The sequence below is a fragment of the Pseudophryne corroboree genome, chromosome 2, assembly GCF_028390025.1.
Source record: "Pseudophryne corroboree isolate aPseCor3 chromosome 2, aPseCor3.hap2, whole genome shotgun sequence".
Classification (NCBI taxonomy): domain Eukaryota; kingdom Metazoa; phylum Chordata; class Amphibia; order Anura; family Myobatrachidae; genus Pseudophryne; species Pseudophryne corroboree.
This window is the reverse complement of record NC_086445.1, coordinates 793,129,847-793,148,374: the sequence shown is the minus strand read 5'-3', so window position 1 is coordinate 793,148,374 and position 18,528 is coordinate 793,129,847. Positions and strand designations below refer to the sequence as shown.

The 18,528-nt window shown below is 44.8% G+C and overlaps 1 protein-coding gene across 3 annotated transcripts in view; it reads right to left on the bottom strand.

The window, feature by feature from the left end:
• The window catches only part of LOC135048735 (uncharacterized), a 1,076,079-nt gene that overhangs the window by 106,360 nt on the left and 951,191 nt on the right, over positions 1-18,528 (bottom strand). For all 3 annotated transcript variants that reach the window (XM_063955577.1, XM_063955578.1, XM_063955576.1), the window contains one exon: positions 8,478-8,625. In XM_063955577.1, the coding sequence (XP_063811647.1) occupies positions 8,478-8,625 (148 nt within the window). The remainder of the gene's footprint in view (positions 1-8,477; positions 8,626-18,528) is intronic.

Sequence of the window (18,528 nt, the reverse complement as noted above, 5' to 3'; positions counted from 1 at the left end):
CTGCCAGTGTGACTAGTGGTGACCAGTGCCTGACCACCAGTATAGTAGTATATTGTTGTATGTATTGTATACTATCTCTTTATCAACCAGTCTATATTAGCAGCAGACACAGTACAGTGCGGTAGTTCACGGCTGTGGCTACCTCTGTGTCGGCAGTCGGAACTCGGCAGGCAGTCCGTCCATCCATAATTGTATTACAATATATACCACCTAACCGTGGTATTTTTTTTTCTTTCTTTATACCGTCGTCATAGTGTCATACTAGTTGTTACGAGTATACTACTATCTCTTTATCAACCAGTGTACAGTGCGGTAGTTCACGGCTGTGGCTACCTCTGTGTCGGCAGTCGGCAGGCACTCCGTCCATCCATAATTGTATTATTATTATAATATATACCACCTAACCGTGGTTTTTTTTTCATTCTTTATACCGTCGTCATAGTGTCATACTAGTTGTTACGAGTATACTACTATCTCTTTATCAACCAGTGTACAGTGCGGTAGTTCACGGCTGTGGCTACCTCTGTGTCGGCAGTCGGCAGGCAGTCCGTCCATCCATAATTGTATTATTATTATAATATATACCACCTAACCGTGGTTTTTTTTTCATTCTTTATACCGTCGTCATAGTGTCATACTAGTTGTTACGAGTATACTACTATCTCTTTATCAACCAGTGTACAGTGCGGTAGTTCACGGCTGTGGCTACCTCTGTGTCGGCAGTCGGCAGGCAGTCCGTCCATCCATAATTGTATTATTATTATAATATATACCACCTAACCGTGGTTTTTTTTTCATTCTTTATACCGTCGTCATAGTGTCATACTAGTTGTTACGAGTATACTACTATCTCTTTATCAACCAGTGTACAGTGCGGTAGTTCACGGCTGTGGCTACCTCTGTGTCGGCAGTCGGCAGGCAGTCCGTCCATCCATAATTGTATTATTATTATAATATATACCACCTAACCGTGGTTTTTTTTTCATTCTTTATACCGTCGTCATAGTGTCATACTAGTTGTTACGAGTATACTACTATCTCTTTATCAACCAGTGTACAGTGCGGTAGTTCACGGCTGTGGCTACCTCTGTGTCGGCAGTCGGCAGGCAGTCCGTCCATCCATAATTGTATTATTATTATAATATATACCACCTAACCGTGGTTTTTTTATACCACCTAACCGTGGCAGTCCGTCCATAATTGTATACTAGTATCCAATCCATCCATCTCCATTGGGGGTGCGAGGAAAAGGCTCAGAATTCCGAGCCCACCCGCTGGCGGTGATGCAGGGCAGTCTGGAGCGACTGCTGATGCTGACATCTGGTCCGGACTGAAGGACCTGACAACGATTACGGACATGTCGTCTACTGTCACTGCATATGATTCTCTCAACATTGATAGAATGGTGGAGGATTATATGAGTGACCGCATCCAAGTAGGCACGTCACACAGTCCGTACTTATACTGGCAGGAAAAAGAGGCAATTTGGAGGCCCTTGCACAAACTGGCTTTATTCTACCTAAGTTGCCCTCCCACAAGTGTGTACTCCGAAAGAGTGTTTAGTGCCGCCGCTCACCTTGTCAGCAATCGGCGTACGAGGTTACATCCAGAAAATGTGGAGAAGATGATGTTCATTAAAATGAATTATAATCAATTCCTCCGCGGAGACATTGACCAGCAGCAATTGCCTCCACAAGGTACACAGGGAGCTGAGATGGTGGATTCCAGTGGGGACGAATTGATAATCTGTGAGGAGGGGGATGTACACGGTGATATATCGGAGGGTGAAGATGAGGTGGACATCTTGCCTCTGTAGAGCCAGTTTGTGCAAGGAGAGATTAATTGCTTCTTTTTTGGGGGGGGTCCAAACCAACCCGTCATATCAGTCACAGTCGTGTGGCAGACCCTGTCACTGAAATGATGGGTTGGTTAAAGTGTGCATGTCCTGTTTTGTTTATACAACATAAGGGTGGGTGGGAGGGCCCAAGGATAATTCCATCTTGCACCTCTTTTTTCTTTTCTTTTTCTTTGCATCATGTGCTGATTGGGGAGGGTTTTTTGGAAGGGACATCCTGCGTGACACTGCAGTGCCACTCCTAGATGGGCCCGGTGTTTGTGTCGGCCACTAGGGTCGCTAATCTTACTCACACAGCTACCTCATTGCGCCTCTTTTTTTCTTTGCGTCATGTGCTGTTTGGGGAGGGTTTTTTGGAAGGGACATCCTGCGTGACACTGCAGTGCCACTCCTAGATGTGCCCGGTGTTTGTGTCGGCCACTAGGGTCGCTAATCTTACTCACACAGTCAGCTACCTCATTGCGCCTCTTTTTTTCTTTGCGTCATGTGCTGTTTGGGGAGGGTTTTTTGGAAGGGCCATCCTGCGTGACACTGCAGTGCCACTCCTAGATGGGCCCGGTGTTTGTGTCGGCCACTAGGGTCGCTAATCTTACTCACACAGCTACCTCATTGCGCCTCTTTTTTTCTTTGCGTCATGTGCTGTTTGGGGAGGGTTTTTTGGAAGGGACATCCTGCGTGACACTGCAGTGCCACTCCTAGATGGGCCCGGTGTTTGTGTCGGCCACTAGGGTCGCTTATCTTTCTCACACAGCTACCTCATTGCGCCTCTTTTTTTCTTTGCGTCATGTGCTGTTTGGGGAGGGTTTTTTGGAAGGGACATCCTGCGTGACACTGCAGTGCCACTCCTAGATGGGCCCGGTGTTTGTGTCGGCCACTAGGGTCGCTTATCTTTCTCACACAGTCAGCTACCTCATTGCGCCTCTTTTTTTCTTTGCGTCATGTGCTGTTTGGGGAGGGTTTTTTGGAAGGGACATCCTGCGTGACACTGCAGTGCCACTCCTAGATGGGCCCGGTGTTTGTGTCGGCCACTAGGGTCGCTTATCTTACTCACACAGCGACCTCGGTGCAAATTTTAGGACTAAAAATAATATTGTGAGGTGTGATGTGTTCAGAATAGGCTGAAAATGAGTGTAAATTATGTTTTTTGAGGTTAATAATACTTTGGGATCAAAATTACCCCCAAATTCTATGATTTAAGCTGTTTTTTAGGGTTTTTTGAAAAAAACACCCGAATCCAAAACACACCCGAATCCGACAAAAATAATTCGGTGAGGTTTTGCCAAAACGCGTTCGAACCCAAAACACGGCCGCGGAACCGAACCCAAAACCAAAACACAAAACCCGAAAAATTTCAGGCGCTCATCTCTAGTTTTTATAGCATAGCGGTGATTACACTGCATAGGTAAATTTATAAATGCTGTTTTAAGTTGTTTCATATATGTAGTATGTCAAGAATTTATAGTGATTGTATGTGGTATACTGACCTTACAATTCATGTCTGTTGCCCATTTATTCAGTATAGGGTATGCTGGCAAGTGGGGTCATTCCGAGTTGATCGCTAGCTGCATTCGTTCGCTGTGCAGTGATGAGGCAAAAAAACGGCACTTCTGCGCATGCGTATGCGGCGCAATGCGCACGCGCGTCGTACTTTTACAACAGCCGATGTAGTTACACACAGGGTCTAGCAAAGTTTTTCAGTCGCACTGCTGACCGCAGAGTGATTGACATGAAGTGGGCGTTTCTGGGTGTCAACTGACCGTTTTCAGGGAGTGTTCGGAAAAACGCAGGTGTGGCTGGGCGAACGCAGGGCGTGTTCGTGACGTCAAAACAGGAACTGAATAGTCTGAAGTGATCGCAAGCGCTGAGTACGTATTGAGCTACTCTAAAACTGCACAAAAAAAGTTTGTCGCCGCTCTGCGATCCTTTCGTTCGCAATTCTGCAAAGCTAAAATACACTCCCAGTGGGAGGTGGCATAGCGTTTGCACGGCTGCTAAAAACTGCTAGTGAGCGAACAACTCGGAATGACCACCAAGGTGTCTAGTTCCAAAGTGTCATTGTTTTTAAAATGAATATTGGCGTTTCACCGAAGGGAAACAGACTACAAACCCCCACTACTGCAGGTGGTTTGTAGAACCACAAAAGTCAATTCACTAAATCATCACCTCAAACACTTACTGTCTGTATAACCTACCAACTCTGCATTAAACTCCCTGTTCTGGACAATGCAAGAACTTTCCACTTCATCTGCAACTACTTGTATTTGCACCTTCATTTTTTCACAGACATCTGAATGGAAAACTGAGCCAATGTAATTTTGTATGTTATACACTTGATAGTCATGTCTGAATTTACCACTTAACAGTTTATCTACTACTCCTCATTTTATTTTAACATCCAACATTTATCTACTCTCTTCAACGACCCCACCGCCTTATTGCAGTGACTCATTTAGTATGCCTTTTAGATGCCTCTCCTCTATATACCTGTATCCTGTATTCCTGCCCACCTATTTGTACATTTGCCATCCTTCTCCTTGCCAACTATGACTTCTTGCCCCTGTTCCATACTGATCCTATCTGCTGGCTCTCACCTTCCCTCAGATCGGGCCCACCACACTTTACCCGCAACCCAGCCAATCTTATCCACATCTTCCCCATACCCTCCTTCCCATTTCCTGTGCCCTCTGGAATGCCAGATCCATATGCAAAAAACTGCCCGCTATCCACAACTTCTTCATTTCCTACTCTCTTAACCTTCTTGCCATCACCAAAACCTGGCACTCCTTCTCTGATACTGCCTCCCCTGCTGCCCTCTCCTATGGGGGCTTCTCCTTCACCCACTTCATCAGGCCTGAAGATCGCCAAGGCGGCAGAATGGGCATCCTCTTATCCCCAAACTGCACTTTTCGCGTAATCCCGCCTGAGCCCTCCCTTTCTTTCTCCACCTTCGAGGTCTATTCTATCCATCTCTTCCACCTCATTCATCTCTATGTTGCAGTCATCTACCATCCCCCAGGCACCTCCTTTCAATTCCTTGGTAACTTTGCTGCCTGGCTTCCCCACTTTCTCTCTGCTGATCTCCCCTCTATCATCCTTGGCAACTTTAACATCCCTACTGACCTCACTAATACCGCATCATCCAATTTTCTTGCCCTTTCCTCCTCCTTTGGCCTTTCTCAATGGACCTCCAAACAAACCCACTGTCTCGGCCACTCCCTTGACTTTGTCTTCACCCATCTGTGTGCTCCCTCTAACATCTCAACAGTCCCTTCCCCTCTCTGACCACCATCTCATTTTCGCTCTCTCACCTATTCCACTCCTCCCCTTGCCCAAAGCCACCATCACCAGGCACAATCTCGAAAATCTCGTCCCCACTGTCCTGTCCTCCTCACTCACCATGGCCTGCTCCAACCAGGTGGCTTCCTTTTACAACATTACCCTCACCTCCTCACTCGATTCCACTGCCCCCATCTCCTCTGTCCTGCTCCACTGTTCCAAACCCCAACTCTGGCACTCCAATCTGATCTGGTTCATGCAAAAATGCTTGCGTACCGCTGAGCGCTTCTGGAGGAAATCTTGCCCTCTGGCAGACTTCCTCTACTTCAAGCTCATCCACTCTATCTTTAGCTCTGCCCTCTCCCTGGCCAAGCAATCATTCTTCCAGTCACTCATCTTCTCTCAGTTCTCTAATGGTTACTGCATCTTTGGTACTTTCAACACTCTCCTTCAACCCCCCCCCCCCCCTTCCCCTCCCATCCTCCCTCATGTAACTTAATTTGCCTCCTTCATCTCTTCCAAAATTGAGGCAATCCATCATTAAATTTCCTCCAATCTTCCCACCTCAGTCCCCCCACCATCCACTCCACCCAGCCACCCCACCTTGTGCTCCTTCCTTCACACCACAGGCTATGAAGCCCACTCCTTCATCTTGTCCTCTCCCCCGTCCACCTGCCTCCAGGACCCCCTCTCTTCTGGACTTCTCCGCTCCGTTTCCACTACTGCCTGCTCTCACCTTGTTCACCTCTTCAACTTATCTCTCTCCACCAGCATCTTTCCTACTTGCTCTTGTCAAACTTGCTCTTGTCTCGCCTATTCTCAAAAAACCCAACCCTGTCCTCACCTGTTAGCTACTGCCCCATTTATCTTCTCCCTTTCACCTCTAAACCTCTTGAGTGGCTTGTCTACAAACATCTCACCAAGTACTTCTCTGAGAACTCCATCCATGATCCCCACCAATCTGGCTTTCACCCACTTTATTCCACTGAAACTGCCCTGGTTAAAGTCAGCAATTACCTGTTTTTGGCAAAATCAAAGGGGCCACTTCTCTTTGATCATCCTCCTGGACCTTTCTGCAGACTTCAACACAGTGTATCATTCTTTCCTACTTCTCACCATTCAGACCACTGACCTCTCTAGCACTGTCTATTCTTGGTTCACCTCCTACCTCACCAACTGCTCCTTCTCTGAGTCTGTCGCCGGCTCCACCTCACCCCCTTCCATCCTTTCCTTTGGCATCCCACAGGGTTCTTTGCTTGGCCCTCTGCTCTTCTCCCTGTATACCGCTTCCTTGGGAGAACTCAACAGATCCTTTGGCCTCCAATACCACTTCTATGCTGATGACACGCAACTATACCTCTCTTTTCCTGACCTCTCCCCTTTCATCCTCTCTCAGATATCCAGCTACCTCTCCGCCATCTCCTCTTGGATGTCTGAGCACTCTCTGAAGCTCAGCATGGACAAACCAAACTCATCATCTTCCCAACTAACAGAGTCTCTACCCCCACACACCTCTAATCTCTCCATCACTTTTGACAACACATCATCTCCCCTGTTCCACAACTCTACTGCTTGTGTGTCAACCTTGACTCCACCCTCTCCTTCACCTTCCCCCCCCCCCCCCATATTCAATCTCTAACTCAATCCTGTAAGTAAGTGTCAGTAAGGGCATGTTCACAGAACAGTGGGCCATGCGGATCAACATGGAAGCGAAAATAAGCATATAAGGAAGATGGTTTTTTGCACATATTATAGTACAGGTGCAAGTACAGTCTGATGATGATTCCTAATAGTAAAACAGGTTCATACAAAAATCACGCAGAAGTGGAGGCAGAATGGAGTGCTCAGCGGCTGCGACCGGAATTTAATTGAGGTCACAGCAACTGTGAACGACCCCCTGCAGCCACAGCTAGGCTGCGTATGCAGGCAGTCAGCCACCATTTTTCTCACTGAAGCGGCTGTGCGTGACATCATGCAGCTGCCTGGAAAATGCTGCCAACCTGCCCATATTTTCCCTGCGCCGCCCCCGCAATGTTCCGTCGCCACCCTGCGAATACCTCTACATGTCAATCAGACAGAGGTGTTCGCAGCGCATTGGCTGGTCACGCACGCCCAGGAAGGGACCGGAATTATTGTGGTCGCATTAATACCTGAATAACCCCCATTATCTGGCGATCACAAGACAACAACTTAAAAAGCAAACAAAAAAGAATAATATTTTGCACATAGTGGAGGGTTCTAAATATTCGCCATGTTATATCAAATTGAAAAAAATAAGTCAATGCAGCTTGGACCAAACACTGTGCTCTCATATTCACTGTTCTTTTACATCTTCACATAAGCTGAGAACAGTGACATTATTAAAGCTTAATTAGCATACTGTTTACCTACTTCTTTTGTCATTTACACTATAAAATTCAAGTACAGACCGGATAGTGCTTTCTAAAATTCACATTCATGTCTATTGTAACTGCAATAACCCATCAAAGCTTTTATCCATCAACAATGGACCATTTCTGAAAGAAAAAAAAAGTACTCCAGCAATATCTGTGCAACTTTTTGTCACATTTCACATACATATGTAAATGACCATGCATCAATATTGGGAACTTCACCCATAAACCGCTATCTAATTTTCAGAAATATTGGTGCAGCTGGAAATGAGTTTGTTTTATGTCCTGCCTACTACCACTCTAAGATTTCCCCATTAATTCAATAAAAAGTTTATCTCAGAATACTGTATACTGTTCCAATATCTTTAATATTTTAAAAGATTAAGCATCTGGACTATTTAGTATTACATGTCTAGGTGTCCATTTACTGTGTATTTGTATGCATATAAATCAATGAAATTTGCTTGAGTAGTACACAGCCATCCCACAACAGGTATAACTCCTGATTACAGTCCAGCAACCCCTGCAAATCCCGTAAAAAGGAAGGTAACCTGTGGTTCCTCGCTGTACAAGGAAGGCCCTCTCCCATACTTGAATCACAGAATGCATTTTGCAAGGAAAGCATGCACTTAGAAGAATCCTTCTATCAGAAGGTATAACAGCTTTCATCCCATAATTGCTGGTAACGTCAACTATGCACTGCCCATAAAAAAGCATGTGCTCAAAAACGGGGAATGGCATCATAAAAAAGGCATACAATATGTGCTGTAGGGGCATATTTCCCAAGCTCAAAAATTACAATTACTCAATATTTTTTAAAAATATAATCAAAAACTTTTAAAAGATACCAGTCATTAATGGAACAAACAGCAACAGACAGTATTGTATTGTAGAGTTACAGTAATTGCAAACAAAATCTTGGAAAGAATACATGACACATGTCAGATGCTTACCCTCAGCGACGTCAATGTCAGCTGGCTCCAAGTTTCCTTGTCCAACACAAAAACAAACGCGTTGGCCAGTCCATGAAGTGGAGCGCTCATCACATGCAGTAATGTGAGGATGAACACAGGCTGACTTGGGTAGAAGGCATTATGGAGTCTAGGAGATGAAACAAATCCACACATTAGACACAAGGGCAATACTATCATTTATAAAACCATTTGATTGATTTTTATACTTTGAGATGTTACTCAACAGAAACAAGCACAGCAAAAGAGTGTATTTTCGCCAATATGCAGAGCTGTATACATCTCATAGTGCCTCCACTTCTGCATGATTACCACATGCACCTGTTCTACTATTAGGAATCATCATCAGACTGTACTTGCACCTGTACTATAATAGGTGGAAAAGAAACTCTTCCTTATTTTCGCTTGCATGCTGATCCGCATGGCCCACAGTTCTGTGAACGTGCCCTTACTGACGTTCAGTTCCACTTATTGGGTTGTTATGATCAATGCATCCAAATTACATAGGACTCTACTTAGCCAGATTTGTGTATGCTCATTTACTGGGTATACACAGTATGAGCTCACAAAAGATAAGCCCCACAGAGGGGTGTACTGTACGTTCTACACTATATCTGCACCTTTGCTTATACTTTGTGACTTTAAAAAAATCAAGAGAATATTGGTAATCCCCCCTGAGAATGAACTGCAGAATGTACATAATCCTGTTGCTTACAGTTTCCTGTGTGATATCAATAATGCAGATCTAAAGCATGTGCGATACATCATTATATCCATTCTCTATACAGATGTATTCTACAATATGTTTACGAGTTGGTATTGGGTTACCGGTAGACTGCATCCCGATGCTGGGATCCCAGCCACCAGATTGCCGGCAGGGGTGGAGTCAGCGCAATGATGATGGGGGCTGATTGCGCTCGCCATGCAGCAGGCCTAATGGCTCGCTGCGCTTGCCATAGCTTCTTTTCCCACACTGTGGGTGTCGTGGACACCCACGAGTAGTGATGAGCGGGTTCGGTTTCTCGGAAACCGAACCCCCCCGAACTTCACCCTTTTTACACGGGTCCGAGGCATACTCGGATTCTCCCGTATGGCTCGGTTAACCCGAGCGCGCCCGAACATCATCATCCCGATGTCGGATTCTCGCGAGATTCAGATTCTATATAAGCAGCCGCGCGTCGTCGCCATTTTCACTCGTGCATTGGAAATGTCAGGGAGAGGACGTGGCTGGCGTCCTCTCCGTTTATTAATTGTTGAGTTGATGCAAATATTTGTGCTTGCTTATATCATTGTGGGGACTGGGGAGCAGCTTTATATTAATATAGGAGGAGTACAGTGCAGAGTTTTGCTGATCAGTGACCACCAGTTTTATCCGTTCTCTGCCTGAAAAAAACGCTCCTTATCTGTGCTCAGTGTGCTGCATATATCTGTGCTCACACTGCTTAATTGTGGGGACTGGGGAGCAGCTGTATTATATAGCAGGAGTACAGTGCAGAGTTTTGCTGACAGTGACCACCAGTATACGTTGTCTGCCTGAAAAACACTCCATATCTGTGCTCAGTGTGCTGCTTTATTGTGGGGACTGGGGACCACCAGTATAATATTATATAGGAGGAGTACAGTGCAGAGTTTTGTTGACCAGTGACCACCAGTATATAATATATAGCATTACGGTACAGTAGGCCACTGCTGTACCTACCTCTGTGTCGTCAAGTATACTATCCATCTACATTCTATACCTGTGGTGCATTTTAGTTTTGCAGTTTGCTGACACAGTGACCACCAGTATATATAGCAGTACGGTACGGAAGGCCACTGCTGTACCTACCTCTGTGTCGTCAAGTATACAATCCATCTAGATTCTATACCTGTGGTGCATTTCAGTTGTGCAGTTTGCTGACACAGTGACCACCAGTATATATAGCAGTACGGTACGGAAGGCCACTGCTGTACCTACCTCTGTGTCGTCAAGTATACTATCCATCTAGATTCTATACCTGTGGTGCATTTCAGTTGTGCAGTTTGCTGACACAGTGACCACCAGTATATATAGCAGTACGGTACGGAAGGCCACTGCTGTACCTACCTCTGTGTCGACAAGTATACTATCCATCTACATTCTATACCTGTGGTGCATTTCAGTTGTGCAGTTTGCTGACACAGTGACCACCAGTATATATAGCAGTACGGTACGGAAGGCCACTGCTGTACCTACCTCTGTGTCGTCAAGTATACTATCCATCTAGATTCTACACCTGTGGTGCATTTCAGTTGTGCAGTTTGCTGACACAGTGACCACCAGTATATATAGCAGTACGGTACGGAAGGCCACTGCTGTACCTACCTCTGTGTCGTCAAGTATACTATCCATCTAGATTCTATACCTGTGGTGCATTTCAGTTGTGCAGTTTGCTGACACAGTGACCACCAGTATATATAGCAGTACGGTACGGAAGGCCACTGCTGTACCTACCTCTGTGTCGTCAAGTATACTATCCATCTACATTCTATACCTGTGGTGCGACCTTGGTGCGCCTCTTTTTTTCTTTGCATCATGTGCTGTTTGGGGACAATTTTTTTGAAGTGCCATCCTGCCTGACACTGCAGTGCCACTCCTAGATGGGCCAGGTGTTTGTGTCGGCCACTTGGGTCGCTTAGCTTAGTCACACAGCTACCTCATTGCGCCTCTTTTTTTCTTTGCATTATGTGCTGTTTGGGGACTATTTTTTTGAAGTGCCATCCTGCCTGACACTGCAGTGCCACTCCTAGATGGGCCAGGTGTTTGTGTCGGCCACTTGGGTCGCTTAGCTTAGTCACACAGCTACCTCATTGCGCCTCTTTTTTTCTTTGCATCATGTGCTGTTTGGGGACTATTTTTTTTAAGTGCCATCCTGCCTGACACTGCAGTGCCACTCCTAGATGGGCCAGGTGTTTGTGTCGGCCACTTGTGTCGCTTAGCTTAGTCACACAGCGACCTTGGTGCGCCTCTTTTTTTCTTTGCATCATGTGCTGTTTGGGGACTATTTTTTTGAAGTGCCATCCTGCCTGACACTGCAGTGCCACTCCTAGATGGGCCAGGTGTTTGTGTCGGCCACTTGGGTCGCTTAGCTTAGTCACACAGCTACCTCATTGCGCCTCTTTTTTTCTTTGCATCATGTGCTGTTTGGGGACTATTTTTTTTAAGTGCCATCCTGCCTGACACTGCAGTGCCACTCCTAGATGGGCCAGGTGTTTGTGTCGGCCACTTGTGTCGCTTAGCTTAGTCACACAGCGACCTTGGTGCGCCTCTTTTTTTCTTTGCATCATGTGCTGTTTGGGGACTATTTTTTTGAAGTGCCATCCTGTCTGACACTGCAGTGCCACTCCTAGATGGGCCAGGTGTTTGTGTCGGTCACTTGGGTCGCTTAGCTTAGTCACACAGCTACCTCATTGCGCCTCTTTTTTTCTTTGCATCATGTGCTGTTTGGGGACTATTTTTTTTAAGTGCCATCCTGTCTGACACTGCAGTGCCACTCCTAGATGGGCCAGGTGTTTGTGTCGGCCACTTGGGTCGCTTAGCTTAGTCACACAGCTACCTCATTGCGCCTCTTTTTTTCTTTGCATCATGTGCTGTTTGGGGACAATTTTTTTGAAGTGCCATCCTGCCTGACACTGCAGTGCCACTCCTAGATGGCCCAGGTGTTTGTGTCGGCCACTTGTGTCGCTTAGCTTAGTCACACAGCGACCTTGGTGCGCCTCTTTTTTTCTTTGCATCATGTGCTGTTTGGGGACAATTTTTTTGAAGTGCCATCCTGCCTGACACTGCGGTGCCACTCCTAGATGGGCCAGGTGTTTGTGTCGGCCACTTGGGTCGCTTAGCTTAGCCATCCAGCGACCTCGGTGCAAATTTTAGGACTAAAAATAATATTGTGAGGTATGAGGTGTTCAGAATAGACTGAAAATGAGTGGAAATTATGGTTATTGAGGTTAATAATACTATGGGATCAAAATGACCCCCAAATTCTATGATTTAAGCTGTTTTTGAGGGTTTTTTGTAAAAAAAACACCCGAATCCAAAACACACCCGAATCCGACAAAAAATTTTCAGGGAGGTTTTGCCAAAACGCGTCCGAATCCAAAACACGGCCGCGGAACCGAATCCAAAACCAAAACACAAAACCCGAAAAATTTCTGGTGCACATCACTAGTTTCAGTAATAATTACCTAGTTATTGTGTATACAATAGGAAATTCCAATTACACCATGATCTCTATGTATGGCAATCCTAAGTCTGTCTTTTTCATACAAGACTAAATAAAGATCAAATGATTAAAGTGTCCATCTATACATTGAGATCAGTCATACATGTCAGTAAGTACTAACCATGACATTGAGATAGACCAGCTTGTGCCCCCCCCCCCCCTTCCCCCAAAATCACCCCACAGCTCTCTTTCACTGTCAACCCCCCTCACAGTTGGATGGTCACACATCGCCTGGTTCCCACTTTCCCTGACAGCAGTCATCAATACCATCTCTGCTCACAGTTCACTCCAATCCCACATTCAGGGGGATATTTACTAAGCAGTGATAGGAGCGGAGAAGTGAGCCAATGGAGAAGTTGCCCCATCAACCAATCAGCAGCTCTGTATCATTTTATAGCATGCAAATTACAGATGTCTCTTCAGTGCTGAGTGGTTGCCATGGGCAACTTCTCCACTGGCTCACTTCTCCACTCATATCACTGCTTAGTAAATGGCCCCCTCAGTTTCTCCACAATGCACATCCAACAGGTTGGCAGGTCAGATACAAGTCTCCCTGCGTTGAGCAGAGTCTTGTGCGGTGTTTGGTGGTCCCTTAGGGCTGAGGTATGGATGGACCATAGGGGCATAAATCAATGACGTTTACAGATACTACTTGATATAAATAAGAATTACATTGCTTGCACTTAATTAGAAAAAAAAGGGGATGTAAGAGAGGAAAAAGGGGGGTTATTGTGGCCATGGGCGTGTCACCTGGGTCTTCTGTGTTCTAGGAGGAAACAGAGAAACAATTGTGTGCACCGCACTGCCACAAATTATAAGTGCTATATAAAATTAGTAAATACATGAATACATTTAAGTTAACAACAAAAACTGATAATTGAAATTGATAATTGAATCATCAATGAGTGAGGAGAGTTTCTGTTGCAACGTTGTGGAAATGCCGGCAGTGGCACCTCATCTTGCCGTTGCCCGTTCTCACTTATTTTTGTATGCAGTCCTCTGAGGCTGCGAACAAGAAACAGCAAATATGGAGCCACAGTTCAGCCGCACTTGCTCATGAGGGCAACAAGACAACTCAATCGATCTGGGTCGGCTGGTCTCCAAACTCTTTGGTCACAGCAGACAAATCAAGTTACGAACACTACAGAGTACGGATAACTGTCTGGCAGGGAAAGTATTCTATTGGTGGCTTTTACCTATGGGCTGCAGCCCCCCCCTTCAGTAAAGTCCACCACTTCAGTGAGCTCAGCTGAGCCAGTTGCAGACCGTGTAACTGCACTGGCTCAGTGACTTCACTGTGACTGGCTGTGATTTCATCTTGGAAGTCCTACCTGTCAGTCACAGACACACATGGCAGTCTCTTTGGGAGGTGTTTCCCCCCTCCGGGACTGCCAGACCGGGCTGCAATTAGCAGAGAGCTGCTTTCCAGTAGGAAGCCATTCTTTGTCTGCTCGTCAGTCCAATCCAGCTTCTATGGGGTGCAGCCAATGCAGTCCATAGAAGCCAGGTGTTCCCCCAGCGTCACAGTGGCAGAAGTCTGATGTCCTAGTAGAAAGACACTTTCATGATGCGTCTCTCGCAGCCAGTGAAAGGAGAATCTGAAATTCTGTTCTAAGATGTTTGTAGCTTGTACTATGTCCAGGGCACTGATAGTCAAAGTTCACTACACCTTACTAGCTGCAACATGTATCTTTTAATAAGATATAAATTACCTAATTTATCAGACACATTTAAGTTTTGTCCTTTGAGGACTTGCACTTATGTTTCTTCAACACACAGCAAAGTTATATTTACAAACAAACTTTGGTTTTGCCAGACCCGCATTGACCAGACCAAGATGGTGTTAGTTTGCGGCAAAAAGCAAATCCTTGCACAGGTTTATAAATTGGTCACAGACCTGTAAACCGCTGATACAATGGCAATTTCAGAGATATTTCTCCAGCGTATTATCTTTGATAAATAGCAAACAGCATAGGGCCTATTGGCGGTACTGACACCAGTATTTTAGCTCTTTCACAGCTTGTTCAATAGACCCTTTAGTGAGAAAATGATCACATGTAAATAGGAAAATGCAGTGGCGGTACGAAGCGGTGTTCAGGGCGTATTCACATACACGCAGTCCATGCAGACCAGCACGTAAAGCATACCTCCCACCTGTCCCGCCATCAGGATGTTCATCACAATATGTAGGTAGTACGGATGGTGTAATGGTTAGCATTACTGCCTCATGGGTTTGATTCCCACAATGGCCCTAACTGTGTGGAATTTGTATATTCTCCCCGTACTTGCATGGGTTTCCTCCCACAATCCAAAAATATACTGGTAGGTTAATTGGCTCCCAACAAAATGAACCTTAGCGTGAACGTGTGTGTTTGTACATGTGATAGGGAATATAGATTGTAAGCTCCACTGGGGCAGGGACTGATGTGAATGGCCAAATATTCTCTCTGTGAAGCGCTGTGGAATATGGGTGCGCTATATAAATAACTGGTAATAATAATAATAATAATGCAGAGGGGTTGGGAATTAAAAGTGTAAATGATGCTAAATAACCATACATTCAGTTGCATCTATCCAATATATGTAAAATACTATATAAATATGATCAAACTGATCTCCTCAGTGAACATAGCAAACTAATGTCACGCTACTGGAGTTTAAAGTACAATTTCTCTTAAATTCAAGGATAGGAAATATTATTCTCTTAAATGCCCAGCAACAGAGCAGGTTATAAAAGGCCCTTGTCTGTAGCCTGATCCCTTTGTGCCGAAAGTCTTAGGTTACTGTCCGGTCAACGGGTCATTTTAGTTCAACACAGACATAAAGTTTACCAGTCAAACAAGACCACCAGCATTAATCTTCTTTCTGGAAGGGGGTAATTTTCTTCAAAAATATTTTAACGACAAGAGGCTTTTCACTGCTAACAATTTGTTCTCTCTCCTTCTACATGCACAGTTCTTATTAGTGTCTCTATTAGGATACTGGATACTAGGTATTATGTCTTACTGTTAATGAGTCCCTTTCAAGTACAGGAGAAAATAATGTTCTAGCTCTACAGTCTCACTACAGTCTGGGAACAAAAAAGAGGAGAACCGACTTATTGTACTTTAAATAATACTATAGAGAATTTCATGGAGTTTTTTTTTTTTTTTACCAAAATAGGTGGAATGGAGGCATTAATAGACAGAGAAAGCCATTCCCAGGTATACTGTATAATGGATCACCATCATTGGAACTTATTGCCTTTGATTCACGTGGTGCATTTTGGCACCTACACATTTCTTTTGAGAAATGTAGTTTTTGTTTTATAAAAGAGGAGGTACAAGTGACCTCTTACAAAAAAAAGACTAAAATGTTAGAATCTGTAATAAGCACACCTTAATAGATCATGGTCAGCTTATCTTATTAATAATATAACAAGCGGGTATAAGAATATGTTTGTGCAATTAGCACTCTCATTACAGAATATACATTTACAATATATTGCTCTGTCTATATCTACATTTTACACCATTAATGTTTTATACTGACTATGATTAGAACCCATATAGTAACATAGTAGCATGGTAACTAAGGTTGAAAAAAAGACAATTGTCCGTCGAGTTCAACCTATTTGTGGTCTCCTATGCTGTCTTATTATAGAACTAGTTATTTTTATGATAGGACTAGTTATATTAACTATAATGCGTGCCTACGCACATAACCCTGATTATATTTATCCAATAGGAATTTATCTAACCCATTCTTAAAGGTGTTGATTGAGTCCGCTGTTACTACTCTCTCAGGCAGGGAATTCCAAACACGTATTGTTCTTACTGTGAAAAAACCTTTTCGCCTTAATGTGCGGAAACTCCTCCCCTCTAACCTAAGCGAGTGACCACGTGTCCTCTGTGCCGATCTTATAGAAAACAGGTCCCTCCCGAGCTCTGTTTATTGACCCCTTATATATTTGTAGATGTTGATCATGTCCCCTCTTAGTCTCCTCTTTTCCAATGTAAACATGCCTAACCTTGCAAGCCTTTCCTCGTATTCCAGCGTCTCCATGCCCTTGATTAGTTTGGTCGCCCACCTCTGAACCTTTTCTAGCTCCAGACTTTTTGTAATATGGTGCCCAAAATTGCACACAGTATTCAAGAGGTGGCCTCACTAGTGATTTATATAATGGGAGTATAATGCTCTCGTTCCTTGCATCAATTCCCCGTTTTATGCATGCTAATAATAGGATTTTAATACCTACCGGTAAATCCTTTTCTCTTAGTCCGTAGAGGATGCTGGGGATGCTTCAAGAACCATGGGGTATAGACGGGATCCGCAGGAGACATGGGCACTTTAAGACTTTGAATGGGTGTGAACTGGCTCCTCCCTCTATGCCCCTCCTCCAGACTCCAGTTTAAGGAACTGTGCCCAGGGAGACGGACATTTCGAGGAAAGAATTTATTGTTAAACCACGGTGAGCATCTTACCAGCTCACACCTCAAGCATGCTGCAGAACATGGCATTCAATAGAACACCAGCCGACGGCATGAAGAATATGCAGCAATATGCTGACATAAAACGTAACACAACATGTGTGTAAACACAACCAATAACAGCAGAACGCATGCCATGTCATGAATAACGTCAGCAACAGGCTGACTTAAACGCAACACAACATGTGTGTAACCATAACCCAATAACTGCAGATACAGTACGCACTGGGATGGGCGCCCAGCATCCTCTACGGACTAAGAGAAAAGGATTTATCGGTAGGTATTAAAATCCTATTTTCTCATACATCCTAGAGGATGCTGGGGATGCTTCAAGAAACATGCGGTTTATACCAAAACTCTAAAACGGGCAGGAGAGTGCGGATGACTCTGCAGCACTGATTGACCAAACAAGAGGTCCTCATTAGCCAGGGTATCAAACTTGAAAAACTTCGCAAAAGTGTTTGAACCCAATCAAGCAGCTGCTTGGCAAAGCTGCAATGCCGAGGCCCCTCGGGCAACCGCCCAGGATCAGCCCACCTTTCTGGTAGAATGGGCCTTCACCGATATTGGCAATCCAGCCGTAGAATGAGCATGCTTAATCGTATTACAGATCCAGCGTGCAACAGTCTGCTTGGAAGCAGGAGCCCCAATCTTGTTGGGAGCATACAGGATAAACAGATCCTCCGTTTTCCTAATCTGAGCCATACTGGCGACATAGATTTTCAAAACTCTGACCACATCGAGAGACTTCAATTCCGCCAAGGCGTCGGTGGCCACCGGTACCACAATAGGTTGGTTCATGTGAAACGATGAAACCACTTTTGGCAGAAATTGCTGACAAGTTCTCAACTCCACTCCATCTTCATGGAAGATTAAACAGGGCTCTTGTGAATCAAAGCCACTAATTCAGACACCCGCCTTGCAGCTGTCAAGGCCAACCGCATTACCACTTTCCAAGTGAGGAATTTCAACTCAACCTTATGTAAAGGTTCAACCAATGAGATTGCAGGAACTGCAACACCACGGTAAGATCCCATGGTGCCACAGGGTGTGTTACACTCCTTTTACGAAAGTTTGAACTTCTGGAAAGGAGGCCAATTGTTTTTAGAAAAAAAACAACAAGGCTGAAATCTGAACCTTATTCGAGCCCAATTTAAGACCCGCATCCACACGATCTTGTAAGAAAAATGGAGAAAACGACCCAACTGGAATTCTTCCATAGGAGCCTTCTTGGATTCACACCAAGACACATACTTTCTCCAAATACGGTGGTAATGTTTTGACGGTACTCCTTTTATGCCTGAAGAAGAGTAGGATGACTTC